Here is a 17836-nt window from a genome sequence, read left to right as displayed (position 1 = left end):
GACAATTTCTGATTTAAGTTTGTTGTGGTTTATGTCTTCCCCCACCCCCAAAATCATCTTTTGTGGTGTGGGGATAATGGGATTACAGTACAGTTGTTGCCATGTAAGTACAGTTTCTCATCTCCCCATGGTGTCAGCAAAACACTCTCACTCCCAACTTGGGTCCTTTTATGTCATCATGTATCTTCCTCTTTACACCCTCTCCTCTCCATCGTCCTTTGCTTTTGCTTCAAGAAAGTTGTGGTATATGGTAAGGAAATATTTTTTCTTATCTTATTTTATTTTTATCAGAGCACTGCTTAGTTATTGGCTTATAGTGGTGCAGGGGATTGAATTTGGGACTTTGGAGCCTCAGACAAAAGTCTCTTTGCATAACCTTTATGCTACCCACCACGCCCACTCACAATAGAATATTTCTCAGCTGACTTAAGTGTTTCAAAGATCAAGCTGAGTGAATCACAGGTTAGCTGACCTTGAGTAGGCAACTAGTCTGATTTATTCCTCTACTTCTTAGGAGCTACTTGGATCAAATGGCAAAACAAAAACCGTGGCAGGAAGAATCAGAGGCCATGATTATTCATCCTGAACAGACCTAAGTTATTGGCATGCTGTGAGCCTTTATATAAAAAATACAGGCTGCAAAAAGTAGACAACCCTGGGGGCTGGGTGGTGGGGCACTTGGTTAAATGCACACAGTACTACACCCTAGGACCCAGCTTCAAGTGTCCACGCCTCACCTGCAGTGGGGATGTTTCACAAGCAATGAAGCAATGTCTGAAGGTGTCTGTCTTTCTGTCTCCCCTCCTCTCTCAATATCTTTCTGTCCTATCAAATTAAAAAAAAAAAAAAGAGGAAGAAGAAGAAGAAGAAGATAAAAGGCCTCTGGGAACAGTGCAAGCACCAAGCCCCAGCAATAATCCTGGTGGCAAAAAAAAAAAAGAAAAGAAAAGACAGCCCAATAGGTGTTACAGTAGGGTGTCTGACGTAAGCAGGACTGGTGTTTTCATCAGAATGGAGGCAGGAAATAAATTAGTTGTGCATTGCAAGAATCAGATGTGAGAGATGAAAGCCTGGATCAGGGTGTGATCACAGGGATGATATAAAAAGCTTCTTCATCCTCCTTTTTCTTTCTTTCTTTCTTTTTTTTTTTCTTTTGGTTTTCTTTTTCCTTTGTAGCAACTGCTCCAGGATGGGAACGACCCTGACCCCTATGTGAAGATTTACCTCCTTCCTGACCCTCAGAAAACCACAAAGAAGAAAACCAAAGTGGCCCGGAAAACCTGCAACCCCACCTACAATGAGCTGGTGTGTGTGTGTGTGTGTGCGTGTGCGTGTGCGTGTGCGTGTGCGTGTGCGTGTGTGTGTGTGTGTGTTGGGGGTAGGGGTGGGTAAGGATTGGGGAGGGAAAGGATGGGGGGGGCTGTTCCGGTTTTACAAAGCTGCAGGGGAGCACAGTCACAGTTGTTCCTCTAAGCATTTACCCCCTTTCTTTAAGAATGCTTTACAGGTGGTAAAATATCCACGATATTTTCCATTTCTGGGCTGGTGAAATAGCTCGTCTAGATAGTGCATGGCTTTACCATGTGTGCAACCCAGGTTCAAGCCTGACCTCCACTGCACTGAAGGAAGCTTCCGTGCTGTGTGATCTCCTTCACGCCTCAATTTACCATTTCCACTTACTGGGCTGTGTACAGGTCAGAGGCATTAAGTGTGTCTACACTGACATTCAGCTCAGAGTCCTGTGTGGCTGCTTTCATGGTGCAGTGTCAGGGCTGAGTGTCACGACTCGGGTCCTGTGGCCCACAACCTGGAATGTTGACTAGGGCCCTTTAGAGAGGAGACTGCTGACACTTAGGGAAGGGGCCTCCATAGTGGGGTTGTAGCCTGGATCCTGGGAGGTGGGGCTGGGGGGATGCTGACCTTGTGCTGATTAGGAGCTGTGGCTCCAATAAACAGCCACTATCTGCTTGAACTCTGAGCACAGAACAGAGCTTTAAAAAATTTTTTTTAATTAAATTTTTTTTTTTTAATTTTTACACCAGACTACTGCTCAGCTCTGGCTTATGATGGCGCTGGGGATTGAACTCAGTGCCTTTGGCACCTCAGGCATGAAAAGCTTCTTGCATAACCATTATGCTATTTATCCAGCCCATACTTATTTGTTTGTTTGTTTATTTATTTATTTATTTATTTATTTTTCCTCCAGGGTTATTGCTGGGCTCGGTGCCTGCACCATGAATCCACCGCTCCTGGAGGCCATTTTTTCCCCCTTTTGTTGCCCTTGTTGTTGTAGCCTGGTTGTGGTTATTATTATTGCCATTGTTGATGTTGTTTGTTGTTGGATAGGACAGAGAGAAACGGAGAGAGGAGGGGAAGACAGAGAGGGGGAGAGAAAGATAGACACCTGCAGACCTGCTTCACCGCCTGTGAAGCGACTCCCCTGCAGGTGGGGAGCTGGGGGTTCGAACCGGGATCCTTGTGCTGGTCCTTGCGCTGGTCCTTGCGCTTTGCGCCACATGCGCTTAACCCACTGCGCCACCGCCTGACCCCCCCTTATTTATTTTTAATGAGAGATGCAGAGAGGAGACCAGAGCACTGCTCAGCTCTGGTTTATGGTGGTGCAGGGGATTGAACTTGGGAGCTCTTGCTCTCAGACATGAAAGTCTTTTGCATCACCGTTATGTTGTCTCCCCCAGCCCAGAGCAGAACTTGTTGAAGCTTCCTTGGCTTCTGCAAACTTTCCCTATTCCCTTGGAGTCTCAGGCTTGGGCAGCTCATGTGGGCTTAGCGCTAGCCGGATGCAACCACTGCCGGGCACATAGCCCATCTCCCTCTCCCCTTCCCTCTACCTAGCTCCAGTTCTCCCTGTCTCACTCTGTGCCTCCTTTGCTGCCTCTGTCTGCAGCTGGTGTATGATGGGATCCCCAAGGGAGACCTGCAGCAGCGGGAGCTGCAGCTGAGCGTGCTGAGCGAGCAGGGCTTCTGGGAGAACGTGCTCCTCGGGGAGGTGCACATCCGCCTGCGTGAGCTGGACCTGGCCCAGGAGAAGACTGGCTGGTTCGCGCTGGGATCTCGAACCCATGACACCTTGTGATCCCAGCCTGGGAGCCCTGGCTGGTGCTGGAGTACAGGGCGAGGGCTGCGACTCGTCCATTCCATGTGAAGGGGTCCAGACCCACAGTGGACTGCATCGGGCCTCGGTGGCCGGAGCAGGGGGAACCACACTGCCCTCTGCTGGCCCTTGCTGCAGACTGGATTGGGGTGCCTGTGAGGAGCCGCTCCTCAGAGGCTGTGTGGGTGCAGCCAAGTTTTACGTTTACCTTGTGTCAAGGGAGCAATGCCTGGTTTGGGGTGTGTGGGGTGGGCTGAATTAAGTAGTATTTGGTGGGGTGGGAGCAGATATCTTTATTTTTTATTTTTAAAAAATGAAATAGTAATGTTGTCCTAACTGGACAGGACGTGAGAAGGGACATAGTGTGCCTCGAAAAGGCATCAGAAGGAGACTGACCATTGGGGCTTTTCTAAGATGAAGGTTCTTACTGGACTTTGCCCTGGACGCGTGTGTGCGCGTGTATGTGTGTGTGGGTGCGCACACGTGTGCATGCATGCATGCATGTGGGGGGGATGTGTGTGTGTTAAGCTTTTCTAGCTAGAGGAGTACTCTGGGGAGGGTCCTCGGTGAGCGTGCCCCCCAGGACAGGTGGGGAGGGTAGGCAGGACCTTCCTGCTGGCTTCTCTGATTTTGCCTCCAAAGGAGAGCGATGGGAAGCCGCTCTATGTCAGGAGGGGTTCTGCAGAGGACCCGGGACCTTTCTGGCGGAAAGTACCTCTTCTGGCTTCCGCTCAGCATGCTGTCTCCATGCTGTCAAATCCCTCTGATTACGCTGGGGGTGCTCCCCCCTAGGCCTCCCCATTTTTTCTCTACACCCCCCCCCCCGCAGTGTGGCCCTGGGAAGGGGCCACTCCTTTCTCTTTGGGCTGCTTCCCTCCCACACTCCATTTCTCTCACTTTTTATATGAATTTTCCTCATCCTGTGGGGCCACCTTTTTAGTCTGGAGCCCAAGGAATCCCCAGACTGTAGGAGAGGGCTATGTGGTGGGGAATCAGGTCCACGTTGTCAATTTTTTTTTTCTAGTGATTTGTTTTGGCCACAAGGAGGGTGGGCTTGGACTCCCCTTCTCACTCTCCGAGTTGAGCTGCATCTCACCTCTCACTGTTCTTCATTCCTTCCCAATGGGCCTGAAATCCAGTCTTAGGCTTTACTTCTAATGTTTAACTTTTTGGAAAAAAAATGAGGGGGAGACTTGGAATTTGATATTAATAAGACTATCTGGATTTGCCCCCTGACTGGGGAAGGAGATGAACTGAGAGTCTTCTCTGAACTGAACCTCCAGCTCCCTCCCGGCACACCAATGCTGACTCCATAACTAGAGAAAGGACCTCCATCCATTGAGACCACAGGGAAGATTTCCTTTGAATTAAAAACAAGCAAAAAAAAAAAAAAGTCCAAGGCCAAGGTTGGCTGCAGTGGAGAGGGCTGGGGAGCAGGGGACAGGGTGGCACTTGTGCAGGTGGACACACTAGGACCATAGCTTTCTAGCCTGAAGTTCATTGTGCTTTGATCCCCCAGGGCCGCGATGGAAGGAGGTCTGTGTACTGTACCCACTTCCCAGATGACCTTGTATCTTCTACTTTCTTGGGAATTGTATTTTCTAATAAATGGAATTTGAGAAAGAAAGAAAAAAAAAACCACTTATTTTTCAAGATTGGCCAGTGTGAAAATGTTGAAGACTTGGTGGACAAGAGGAAAAGACAACAGCTGGAGTGGCTTGCCTGTGAGCACACAGTCAGTCAGAAGTCGATGTGGAATTTGAATGAATTCAGGTTTATGTGTTTGTTTATTGGACAGACATAAATTGAGAGGGGTGATTGAGAAGAAGAGAGGGGCAGCTGCAGCACTGCTTCACCATTTGTGAAGCTTGCCCCCTGCAGGTGCAGACCAGGGTCTTAAACCTAGGCCTTTGTACATGTATGCCACCACCCAGCCCTACTAGTTTAAAATTTTAATTGAATTTCCCTAAGAGGTGGAACTGGACATAAATGTTGGATTTGGAGACTTAGGACCAACCAGAGTTTAGTGCCTGGCATGACCATGTGTCAGAGTGCTATTCTGGTGTGTCTATTCTTTTATTGATAATATTTTTTTAAAAAAATGGATTGCTGGGGAAAGAATCTAGAGCTACTGCTGAGTGGTCTTTCCAGGCCAGTTTTTTTTTTTTTAATTCATTATTTTTTAGAGTGAAAGAGACAGAGAAGAGACAGATATACATATAGCATCAAGCCACCATTCCTGGAGCTTACCTTGTTCAAAGTGCTCCTATGTGGTGCTGGGATTGAGAGCCAGGATATATGCATGGCAAGGCTTGCACTCTACCGGATGAGCTATCTTCTGAACTTTTTTTTTTTTTAATTGCTGGGACCTGGCACATGCCACCTCTCTAGGCACAGAGGGAGGGAGGGAGAGAGGAATACACCACAGTACTGTTTCACCATCCATGGAACCCAGGACTCTGCATAGCAAGGTACATATCTTACCAGGTGAGGAACCCTGAACTCAGGCTTGACTCCACACTCAGTGCTGCTCGCTCTTTTTTTTTTTAAGATTTTGTTTTATTTTTATTATTAGTTTCAACACTTAAAAATTATTTTTTATTTATTTCCTTTTGTTGCCCCTGTTGTTTTATTGTCACCATTGATGTCGTAGTTGTTGGACAGGACAGAGAGAAATGGAGAGGGGAGGGGAAGACGGGGAGAGAAAGACAGACACCTGCAGACCTGCTTCACCGCCTGTGAAGCGACTCCCCTGCAGGTGGGGAGCCTGGGCTCAAACCGGGATCCTTATGCCAGTCCCTGCGCTTTGCACTACCTGGGTTTAACCCTCTGCGCTACCACCCGACTCCCTATTTTTTAACACTTTTTAAATGTTTTGTGTTTTATTTGTTATTATATAGAGACAGAGAGAAATTGAGAGGGGAAGATAAGAGAGGGAGAGAGACACCTGCAGCCCGGCCTCACCACTCGTGAAGCCTCCCCCTACCAGTGGGGTCCAGGGGCTTGAACTGTAATGTGTGCACTTAACCAGGTACACCACCATCTGGCCCCTTAAAGATTTGTATTTATTCATGAAGAAAATAAGAGAGAGAGAAAGAACCAGGCATCACACTGCTGCACATGCTGCTGGAAATTAAACTCTGGACCTCATGCTTGGGAGTCCAGTGCATTTTTCTTTTTTCCTCCATGGTAATTGCTGGGGCTCGATGCCAGCACTACAAATCCACTGCTCCTGGAGACCTTCCCTCCCTTTTTTTTTTACCGGTTATGACAGAAATTTTGAGGGGAGAGGAGACAGAGACAGAGAGACACCTGCAGACCTGCTTCACCACTTGTGAAATGACCCTCCTGCCGGTGGGATGCCAGGGACTTGAACCAGGGTCCTTGCATTTCCTACTCTGTGCTCCTAGCCCAGTGTGCCACCACCTGGACTACCAGTGCTATTCTTTCTAAGTAATGTTTAACATATATACATTTTAATTTTAAGATCTTTTTTATTTATAAAATGGAAGCACTGACAAAACCACAGGATAAGAGGGGTACAATTCCCACCCCCAGAACTCCGTATCCACTCCCCTCCCTTGATAGCTTTCCTATTCTTTATCCCTCTGGGAGTATGGACCCAGGATCATTATGGGGTACAGATGGTGGAAGGTCCAGCTTCTGTAATTGCTTCCCTGATGAGCATGGACATTGACAGGTCGATCCGTACTCCCAGCCTGTCTCTCTATAGTGGGACGGGGCTCTGGGGAGGCGGGGCTCCAGGACACAGTAGCAGGGTCATTTGTTCCATTATGGTCTTCTTAACAGAGAAAGCAGAGCATGGCTCTGTTATGTTTTCATGCAGTGCTGGGGCTTGAACTCAGCCCTCATTCACACAAGTGTATGCTCTACCACTGAGTCACCTCCCTTAGGACTCTCTTCTTTCATTGTTTTTCTTGCAGATCCAAAGCCTCACCAATGATTTCAGTACTTCTGGCATTTTCACTCAGATAAAGGGAGCTAGAGAAGGAGAGACACCAAACACTGGAGCTTCCTGTTGTGGCAGACAGGACTGCCCAGGTTACTTAAGACAAACAGTGATACCAAGAGACACATGGGAGAATAAGGAGTGTGTTTATTTATGCTAGTGGGCCCAGGTTGGGATTGCTCCCAGAAAACCTGAACCCCAGATAGGGCTAGAAGCAAGCCTTCCCCCCCCCCACCCCCAAACAGCTCATGTACTTATTACTGAGTCAGGAAACAGGAAGAGATATAAGGCGAGTGGGTTCCTAATCAAGTGCAAGACAACAGTGTTTCACTCAGGAGACTAGCAGTCTATCCCAGCATAAACATGTAAACGTCTTGGAGGAATCCTCATAGACCCAGTTGTGTTCTCCAGTGTCTCCACTTGGAGTTATACCTGATCTTATTACCGGTTTTCATCAGTCCACTGAGGAATGGGACAGTTCTGCTTTTGCTTCTTAGCCGGGAAGCACTTGATTGTGAAGGAATTGTGGGAAGACATGGCGAGGACAAGTCAGTCCGCCCCCACGATGGAGAGAAGGAGAGAAAGCTAGAAGCAGGCTTTATCTGTGGTTATTGGGCACACTAGCAGGAAGGAGCTGCTTGTGGGTAGCTGCAGGCAATTTCACAGAAGCAGAACTTAGTTGTTTGGATGGAAACTTTTAAACTCTGCAGGTTGCTTTTGTCCCCCCACCCCCACCCCAACCCACCCCAACCCACCCAGCAGCTTGGCCCCGACTTCTCTGAGCCTGCCTCCTCAACACTTCCCACGTGGTGTTAGGCCACATGTGTGGCAGGGCACATGCTCTACCCAGTGAGGTGTCACTTGCTCCTAGAATACTCCAGGTTGGTCTAATATTTGATAGTAGTCAGATAAACGAGGTTATTTTCATTGTCACTACCCTGGAAAATGAGTCAGTCACTAATTTTGTCACTATTTCCTGTGCTCATATATTACTGTGTAGTGCATGTCTCTACCCCCAAGGAGACAGGCCTGGGGCTGTGCCCTGAGCTCTGCCCCAGGTACCTGGATGAAGGGTCCAGAAAGAAAGCAGGACAATTCCTAACCTTTATGATGTTTACTTCCTTTTTTTTTTTTTTTAAGTTTATCATTTTAAAAATTGCTAACTAGATAGAGACAGAAACTGAGAAGGGAGGAGGAGATAGAAAGAAGAAGAGATAGAGAGACACACGTAGCCCTGCTTCACTACTCCTGAAACCTCCCCGCTGCAGGTAGGGACCAAGGGCTCAAACCTGGGTCCTTGCACACTGTAATGTGAGCACTCAACCAGAGGTGTCACCACCTGGCCCCATGATGTTTACTTCCTAATGATATTTAGTTTAGTAGCTTCTGAGGTGGTTAAAAAAAAAAACTTTTAATTTTGTTATTATCTATTTGTTTATTGGATAGAGACAGCCAGATACTGAGAGGGAAAGGGTAGATAGGGAGGGAGACAGAGAGACATCTGCAGCTCTGCTTCACCATTTGTGAAGTTTCCCCCTGCAGGTGGGGACTGGGGGCTCCAACCTGGGTCCTTGTGCACTGTAACATGTGCACTCAACCAGGTGCATCACTACCTGGCCCTTCTGAGGTGGTTCACAACTATGAAGTTGCTAGAACAGAGCAGTAGGGGCCAGAAGACAGCACATGCTTTATGAAGCCAAGAGTTCAAGCCCCCATACCACCTAGGAGTACCATGGACAGACAACAGAACAGCTCCATGGATGGTACAACTGTGCTGTGTGGTATCTTTTGTTCTCTCTTTCTCTCCTCCCTCAAAAAATAAGAATTTTAAAAAGGGAGCTGAAGTGTTTGCTCAACCATGGTATACATGAGGCCTGGGGTTCATTCTCCAGAACCACATTAAAAATAAGTGAAACAGGGTGGAGGGTAGATAGCATAATGGCTATGCAAATAGACTCTCATGCCTGAGGCTCCAAAGTCCCAGGTTCAATCCCCTGCACCACCATAAGCCACATCTGAACAGTGCTCTGGTTAAAAAAAAGTGAAACTGGGGGCTGGGGTGGTAGCGCAGCAGGGTAAACGCACATGGCGCGAAGCACAAGGACTGACATAAGGATTCCAGTTTGAGCCCCCGGCTCCCCACCTGCAGGGGGATCACTTCACAGGTGGTGAAGCAGGTCTGCAGGTGTCTATCTTTCTCCCCCCTTCTCTGTCTTCCCCTCCTCTCTCCATTTCTCTCTGTCCTATCCAACAACAGCAGCAGCAATAACAAGGGCAAAAATGGAAAAAAATGGCCTCCTGGAGCCGTGAATTCCTATTGCAGGCACCAAGCCCTAATGATAACCCTGGGGGGGAAAAAAAAGTGAAACTTAAAAAAGAGAGTTACAGTCTGAAGTTGAACACCCCCTCCTCTCCCTGGTTTCCACAATGGAGATGGAGGTAATATGACTCTGGTTTAAACCCAGAAGTTTTCAAAACTCTCCAGGGCAGAGTCATGTTTCTTGTTGGGGAATTCTGAGGGCTTTCCGAGGGATTTCCGTAGTAAACAGTAGAAAGTGTTACCTGCTGTGTATCTAAATGGTTCTGAGGTCTCGCTGTAGTTCTGGACACGTCCTGCGGGACCTTTTAAAAGTTAGAACTTAAATCTGGCAAGGGTCTTAGTTAAGGAAATTTCCTGGCCAGATGGGGTAGAAATCTGAACCACCCTAAGGGAGTGTGGACCTCGAGAACAGGAGGGCAGGGAAGGGAGATGCCTCTGGAGATGGGAAACACACCAAAGGCCCTGGAGGCTAGGTTTCCTGAGTTCAAAGAGAGGTAGGTGGCAAAATAAAGTTATGCAGCTTATTGGGGTTAGACCAGGCTTTGAAGGGTCCACAAAGAGGCAGCATTTTAAATTGGGAGGTAATCCTGGTAACCAGGACTGACTGGAGGAGGTGTTTGGTCAGCCTCACTGGTGTGGCCCCCTGTGGACCAGGCAAGCACTAGTTCTGCTGCTATGAGGGGACAAATATAGGGGGTCCTATCCTCAAGGAAATGCCAGTCCAGCAAGGGAGGCAGACATAGAAGCAAGTAATTACAGGGCAGGGTCTTGGGAGAAAGGAGGGCAGATAGAGTGAATCCACCAGGAAGGATAGTGTTGAACTGAGTCTTAAAATCAGCCAGGGACCAGTGAAATAACAAGCTAGACTTGCACACCTGAAGCCACAAAGATCTCAGGTTCAGTTCCCAGCACCATCTTTTGCCAGAACTGAGTAACTGTCGTCTCTCAAGTAAATAATAAATCTTAAAAATAAAATAAAAAAGATGAAGTTGGGGGAGTCAGGCGGTAGCACAGTGGTCCTTGTGCTTTGCGCCACGTGCTCTTAACCCGCTGCGCTACCACCTAACTCCCATCTTTTTTTTTGCCTCCAGTTGCTGGGACTTGGTGCTGGCACTATGAATCTACTGCTCCTGGTGGCCAATCCCCCCCCGTTCCCCCCCCTCACATTTTTATTGCATAAGACAGAGAAATTGAGAGGGGGATGGAGAGGAGATAGAAAGGTAGACACCTGCAGACTTGCTTCATTGCTTGTGAAGTGTCCTCAGTGCAGTTAGGGAGTGGAGGATCAAACCTGAGTCCTTCCATGTAGTACTATGTGCATTTAACTAGGTGCACTATGGCCCAGCCCCCCAGATGTGAAAGTCATTTTGCATTAACCATTATATTATCTCCCCAGCCCTTTCACCTTGAGGTTTAGATATGGAAACTATTGTGTATTGAGGTGGTATGAAATGAGGTCACCTAGAGATATGAGAAAAAGAAATGGGTGGACTGAGTTCTGATGCAGACCAGTACCTAGTTAAGGAGGAGTGTCATTGAAATTGTAGGGAAACCAAGAAAAGATGTCACAGGAACCTGAAGAAAAGCATTTTCAATACCCTCAGGCTGCTGTAACAAAGCAGTATGTAACAAAGCATGAAGAAATTAAAAATTATTGTGAAGAAACACTAATTTACATATTATTACAGTGAAAAAGGAACTATACTTTGCATATCTTCTTAATTCTGGGAAGGAACCCTAGTCTGCCTGTGATTACCATGGAAAAATGAACTGTAGTTTGAATATCTATTAGGGATGGGAAGGGAATAAAAATTGTTTTAATAGTTATTAAATCACTTATGTTAAGGAAAAAAACTCTCAGGAGTTAGGTGGTAGCGCAGCAGGTTAAGCACAAGTGGCACTAAGTGCAAGGACTGGTGAAAGGATCCTGGTTTGAACCCCCCGCTCCTCACCTGCAGGAGAGTCGCTTCACAGGCGGTGAAGCAGGTCTGCAGGTGTCTATCTTTCTCCCTCCATCTTCCCCTCCTCTCTCCATTTCTCTCTGTCCTATCCAACAATGACGACATCAATAACAACAACAATAATAACTACAACAATAAGACAACAAGGGCAACAAAATGCAATAAATACATAAATATTGAAAAGAAAAAAAAACTATCCACTGCAGGGGAGATAACTGGTTATGCAAAAAACTTTCAAGCCTGAGCCTCCAAGGTTCCAGGTTCAGTCCCTCACACCACCATAAGGCAGGGCTGAGTTGTCCTATGGTAAAAAGAGAGAAAGAGGGAGTAGGATAGTAGTGCAGCAGGTTAAGCACATGTGGCGCCAGGCGCAGGGACCGGCATAAGGATACTGGTTCAAGCCCCTGGCTCCCCACCTACAGGGGAGTCGCTTCACAAACAGTGAAGCAGGTCTGCAGGTATCTATTTTCTCTCCCCCTCTCTGTCTTCCCCTCCTCTCTCCATTTCTCTCTGTCCTATCCAACAATGACGACAACAATAATAACTACAACAATAAAAAAAACAAGGGTAACAAAAGGGAATAAGAAAGAAAGAGAGAGAAAGAAAGAAAAAGAAACAGAAAGATGGGAGTCTGGCAATAGTGCAGTGGGTTAAGTGCACCTGGTGCGAAGTTCAAGGACTGGCTTAAGGATCAGGGTTCGAGCCCCTGACTCCCCACCTGCAGGGGAGTCACTTCACAAACAGTGAAGCAGGTCTGCAGGTATCTATTTTCTCTCCCCCTCTCTGTCTTCCCCTCCTCTCTCCATTTCTCTCTGTCCTATCCAACAACGATGACATTAATAACAAAAATAATAACTACAACAATAAAACAAGGGCAAAAAAAGAGAATAAATAAATAAATATATATATATATATTTTAAAGGGAGTTGGGCGGTAGTGCAGCGGTTAAGTGCACGTGGCGCAAAGCGCAAAGACCGGCATAAGGATCCGGGTACCAGCTCCCGGCTCCCCACCTGCAGGGGAGTCGCTTCACAGGCGGTGAAGCAGGTCTGCAGGTGTCAAAAAGAAAAAAAAAGGAAGGAAGGAAGGTAGGTTGGGATAGATAGGATAATGACTATGCAAAGAAATTCTCATGCCTGAGGTTTCAAAAACAAACAAGCCTGTCTTCACAGAAGAGACTTAACATACGATTGAAAACTTGGAGTCCTGCACATAGAAAACTTATATAATTGAAGGTGGCAAGAATGGAGGGGGAGGGGAGGGAGTGATTTGAGACTTACAGCTTCTTTCCCTCCATCACCAATGAATGGTATAGGCTGTACTTGTCACTTTTTTCCTCCAGGGTTATTACTGGGGCTCTGTGCTTGCACTAGGAATTCACTGCTCCGATGGCCATTTATTTATTCGATTTTTGGGGGCAGGACAGAGAGAAATTGAGAGGGGAGGGGAAGAGAGAGAGAGATCTGCAGGCATTTTTCTTTTATTATTATATTTTTATTAGTGATTTAAGGAACTAGGAGGTGGCACACCTTGTTGAGCACACAAGCTCCCAGGCACAAAGACTCAGGTTCAAATCCCCGCTCCCCACCTGTTGGGGGGATACTTCACAGTGAAGCTGTGCTGCAGCTCGCTCTCTCTCTCTCTCTCGTTCTCTATTAACTTCTTTCTGTCCTTTCAAACGAAAATAAAAAGTAAAAAGAAATGTTTTTTTTAATAGTGATTTATTTACAATGCACAAGGATGCGGGTGCGAGCCTCTGGCCCCCACCTGCAGGGGGAAAGCTTTGTGAGTGGTGAAGCAGTGCTGCAGATGTCTCTCTGTCTCTCTCCCTCTCTATCAGCCCCTTCCCTCTTGATTTCTGGCTGTCCTTATCCAATAAATAAAGATTTAAAAAAATAGTCATTTAGAAGGTTGTAAGATAATAGGGGTGTAGTTCCACCCCACTTCCACCACCAAACTTCTGTACCCTCAACACCCCTCTCCAATGATAACCTCCATAGTATTCTCAAAGTCATAGATATGGGTTGAACATATATATATATATATATATATATATATATATACATATATATAGATATATTCAAGTTCATGTGTTTCAATTCTCTGTATTCCACATTGAAATCATCTGGTAGTTGTCCTGCACTTTCTGACTTAGTTCACTAAGCATAATCACTGCCAATTCCATCCATTTTGTCTCAAAGGACACAATATAGTCTTTTTAACTGCTGAGTAGTACTCCACTGAGTATGTGACCCGTGATGACTCCTCTTCCCTTCTTCTCCTCCTTTCCCTTCATTTATATGACTCAAATGAATGGTTTTTATTACATTGTTAAAAGTGTCTCCCCTCCCCCTTTAAGAATTATTCCTTATAGGTTTTTTTCTCAGATGTTTTAAATTTTTAATCAGGAATGAAAAGGCACACATCAGAGAAGCATGTGGGCCATCAGGCAAAGATGGATGATGACCCCATTCATATTGACTTTTTTTTTAAAGAAAATATACAACTTTCACTCTTTTTCAATTATATATTGGGTGACTTAAAGAACAGGAATTTATTTTCTCATACTTCTTGAGGCTAGAAGTTTGAGATCAAGATGTCAGGATGGTAGGATTCCCCCCCCCCATCATCTCTGGGACTTGGGGAGACAGCATAATGGTTATGTAAAGACTTATGCCTGAGGTTCCAAGGTCCCAGGTTCAATCTCTAGCACCACCATAAGCTCAAGCTGAGCAGTGTTCTGGTCTCTCTGTGTGTATCTTTTTATGTCTCTGATTAAAAATAAGTAAATACAATATTTAAAAGAGCGAGAAATAGAGGGACACAAAGAAGGCAAAGCACCATAGCACCTGAGCTTCCTTCCATCCCGTAGGGGCCGGGTTCAAATCCAGGTCCTGCGTGGGGCAAGCAGGTGCTCTAGCGGGGTCAACTGCCGTGCTGGCCCGAGGAGGATCTCTTCTGTTCCCCTTCTCCTAGCATCTGTTAGCAGCCCTTCCCAGCAGTTTCTGGCCCTCCTTGGCTGCTAGATGTCTCGTTCTAATCTCTGCCTTCCTGTAGGTATGTGTGTACGTGTGTATCTCTGTGTATATTTCCCTCTTGTACAGTCACACCGGTTTGGGGTCCACCCTCATGACATTTTTACTCACAAAGATTAAATCTGGGGCCAGTGGTGGTGGCCTACTTGGCTGAGGCACATGTTGGAGTACATATGCAAGGACCCGGGTCACGGAGGAAAACTTCACGAGGGTGAAGTAAGTCTCTGTCCCTTTCTATCTTCCTCTCCCCTTTTAATTTTCCTCTGTCCTATCAAGGAAAAAATAGTGTGTGTGTGTGTGGGGGGGGGGAGCCAGGCAGTGGCACATTGGGTTAAGCGCACATAGTACAAAGTACAAGGTCCCCCACAAGTACCCCACCTGCGGGGGAGGGTCGTTTCACAAGAGGTGAAGCATGTCTGTAGGTGCCTATATCTTTCCCCCTCTCTGTCTTACCCTCCTCTCAATTTCTCTTGTCATATCCAATAAAAATGGGGGGGAATGGCCACCAGGAGTAGTGGATTCATAGTGCAGGCACTGATACCCAGCAACTCTGATACCCCCTAACTCTGAAGGCAAAAAAGAAAAAAGAAAAGGAAAGGAAAGGAAAGAAAAGAAAAAAGAAAAGAGAAAAGAAAAATAAGGTCACATTCACAGGAACTGGGGACTGTGACATTTTTTTTTTTCCACCAAAGCACTGCTCAGCTCTTGCTTATAGAATTGCTGAGGATTGAATCTGGGACTTCTTCAGAGCGTCAGGCATGAGATTCTCCTTGTACAACCATTATTTCCCCCCCCACACTTTCAGGGGAGCATAATTTAACCCATGACATGCAGAGAATTCATTTGACATAAAGTCCTACCTGATCTGTTTGAATAAATGATGTAGAGGCAAAGAAACAGAGGGCATGTATGGGGAATGGTATTATTTATTTACTCGTTTATGCTTAGGCCTGGCACAGGCACAGTTACATCCACTCCAGGCTGCTTTTGCCATTCTTCTAGAGAGACAGAGAGGGAGAAAGAGGAGAGACACCACAGTGTCAGAGCCTCCTCTGATGCTCTAGCCCCTCTTTGTGGTGGTGGACCTGAGCCTGGGCCAAGCATAGGACATTCACAGGTGTGGCACCATCCTCACACGCATTAACTTCTGGGATGGATTCCTTAGCCAGTAAACCATCTTTTTGCCCTGAGGGGTTTTTATTTATTATATATATATATATATTTTAATTTTTATTAGTGACTTAATAATGATTAATGAGATTCTGAAATAACAGGGGTGCAGTTCCACATGTTCCCACCACCAGAGTCTGTGTGCCATTGCCTCCACTGAGAAGCTTCCAATGGGATATATGTATGTGAAAGAGGAAATTATATTTTACCAGAAAGAGAGGACAAGGGAGGTCAGAATTCCCTGAACAGACATGAAGGGGTAGGAGCCAGGAGTTTTCTTTTCTTTCTTTCCTTTCTTTGGTGCAGGGGATTGAATCTGGCACTTTGGGGTCATAGGCATGAAGAGTCTCTTTGTATAACCATTATGCTATCTACCCTCACCCTCCAGGAGCTTTCTTGAGGGTGAGGAATATGAGAGATACCTGTAACACTGCTCCACTGCTTGTGAAATCTCCTGCTGCAGGCAGGGACCAGGGGACTGAACCCAGATCATTGTGCATAGGAGTGTGTTTGCTCTACCAGATGAGTTACCACCCTACATTGAACTTTAATGGCTCCAGATGCAGGTAGAGTGGTGGACGGAACAACTTGTTTATGTGTGTTTCTGTCTATTGCCGCAATGCAATAGGGAGTGTAATGTAAGCTGAAATGTGTGGTTATTTTTTCAAGACTTTTAAACTTTTTAAAAACATTTTATTTATTAATGAGAAAGATAGGAGGAGAGAGAGAAAGAACCATATATCTTTCTGGTACATGTGCTGCCGGGAATCAAATTCAGGGCTTCATGCTTGAGAGTCCAATGCTTTATCCACTGCGCCATCTCCCAGAACACAACTTTTTTCTTTTTTAAAAATTGTTTATTTAATATTAGATACAGAGAAAGGAGGAGATAGCAAGGGAGAGAGAGAGAGACACCTGCAGCAACCCTGATTCACTGCTTATGAAGGTTTCCCACTGCAGGTGGGGACCAGAGACTTGAACCTGGGTCCTTGAGCACTGTAGTGCATGCACTTAACCAGGTGTGTCACCACCTGGCCCCTGAAATGTGTGTTTATGAGAATGGTGGACATTTGAATAAAAACTCCGTGAAGCCAACAAAGTGTAGGTGAAGCAAATCTGCTCAGCATATGATAGGAGGGCCTGGATCTGATGAAACTGACCATTACAAATAGGTAGTGAGTCAGTCAGTATGACTGAATGATTTTTCTCCAGAAATGATGAGCTGTGCTTAAAAAAAAAAATGGGGCTGGTGAGTTGCACCTGGTTGAGTGCACTTGTTACAATGCACAGGACCTGGTTGTGAGCCCCCAGTCCCCACCTGCAGGGGGAAAGCTTTGTGAGTGGTGAAGCAGTGCTGCAGGTGTCTCTCTGTCTCTCTCCCTCTCTACCACCCCCTCCCCTCTCAATTTCTGGCTGTCTCTATCCAATAAGTAAATAAAGATAATACACAAACAAACAAAAAAACCCACTGATTGAGCCAGGGAGGTGGCTCAATGGTAGGGTTTTTTTGTTTGTTTGTTTGCTTGTTTTGGCCACCAGGGTTATTTCTGGGACTCGGTGTGGGCACTACAAATCTGCTCTTGAACCCAGATCCTTGTGCTGGTCCTTGCACTTTGTACCATGTGCCCTTAGCCCAGTGCTCCCAGCCCCCAGTGTATGGCTTTTTTTTTTTTTCATGCTTGAGATTCTTGGTTTGATCACCAACACTCCATAACAAGACAAAAACAACATCATAAATGGTAGAGTGGTGCTTTGGCTTTGCTCTCAAAAAATTATATATATATCAGTGTTGACTGGTCCTGATGAAATCCGAACGGTCCCCAAGAAGAAGGCAAAATAATAACGGGGCACAGAAGGACCAGATTGATCATCTGATGCTTTATTTCTTAGAGCTCAACTTATATAGTGAAGCAACAACAATGACTTTTATTTCTCAGCTTAGACAGCAAAACATGTTAGCACAGTGTCCAAAGTTCAACTCAGTGAAGTAGTGAAGACACAAGAACTTTTTAAAAATTTTTTTATTTATAAAAAGGAAACATTGACAAAACCATAGGATAAGAGGGTACAACTCCACACAATTCCTACCACCAGAACTCCGTATCCCATCCCCTCCTCTGATAGCTTTCCTGTTTTTTATCCTTCTGAGAGTATAGACCCAAGGTCATTGTGGGGTGCAGAAGGTGGAAGGTCTGGCTTCTGTAATTGCTTCCCCAATGAATATGGGCATTTACTGGTGGTCGATCCATATTCCCAGCCTGTCTCTCT

The 17836-nt window shown here is 46.0% G+C and overlaps 1 protein-coding gene across 4 annotated transcripts in view; it reads left to right on the top strand.

Moving 5' to 3' along the window:
* The window catches only part of PIK3C2B (phosphatidylinositol-4-phosphate 3-kinase catalytic subunit type 2 beta), a 106664-nt gene extending 101744 nt beyond the window's left edge, over nt 1–4920 (top strand). For 2 of the 4 annotated variants that reach the window (XM_060178659.1, XM_060178660.1), the window contains 2 exons: nt 1177–1305; nt 2906–4920. In XM_060178659.1, the coding sequence (XP_060034642.1) occupies nt 1177–1305; nt 2906–3094 (318 nt within the window). In that variant the 3' untranslated portion in view covers nt 3095–4920. The remainder of the gene's footprint in view (nt 1–1176; nt 1306–2905) is intronic. The other 2 variants (XM_060178661.1, XM_060178662.1) reach the window with 2 other exon arrangements.
* Nucleotides 4921–17836: the final 12916 nt, after the last annotated feature.

The sequence above is a fragment of the Erinaceus europaeus genome, chromosome 19 (assembly GCF_950295315.1).
Source record: "Erinaceus europaeus chromosome 19, mEriEur2.1, whole genome shotgun sequence".
Lineage (NCBI taxonomy): Eukaryota > Metazoa > Chordata > Mammalia > Eulipotyphla > Erinaceidae > Erinaceus > Erinaceus europaeus.
The sequence above is the reverse complement of the archived record's forward strand: the minus strand, read 5'-3'. Positions and strand labels throughout refer to the sequence as shown.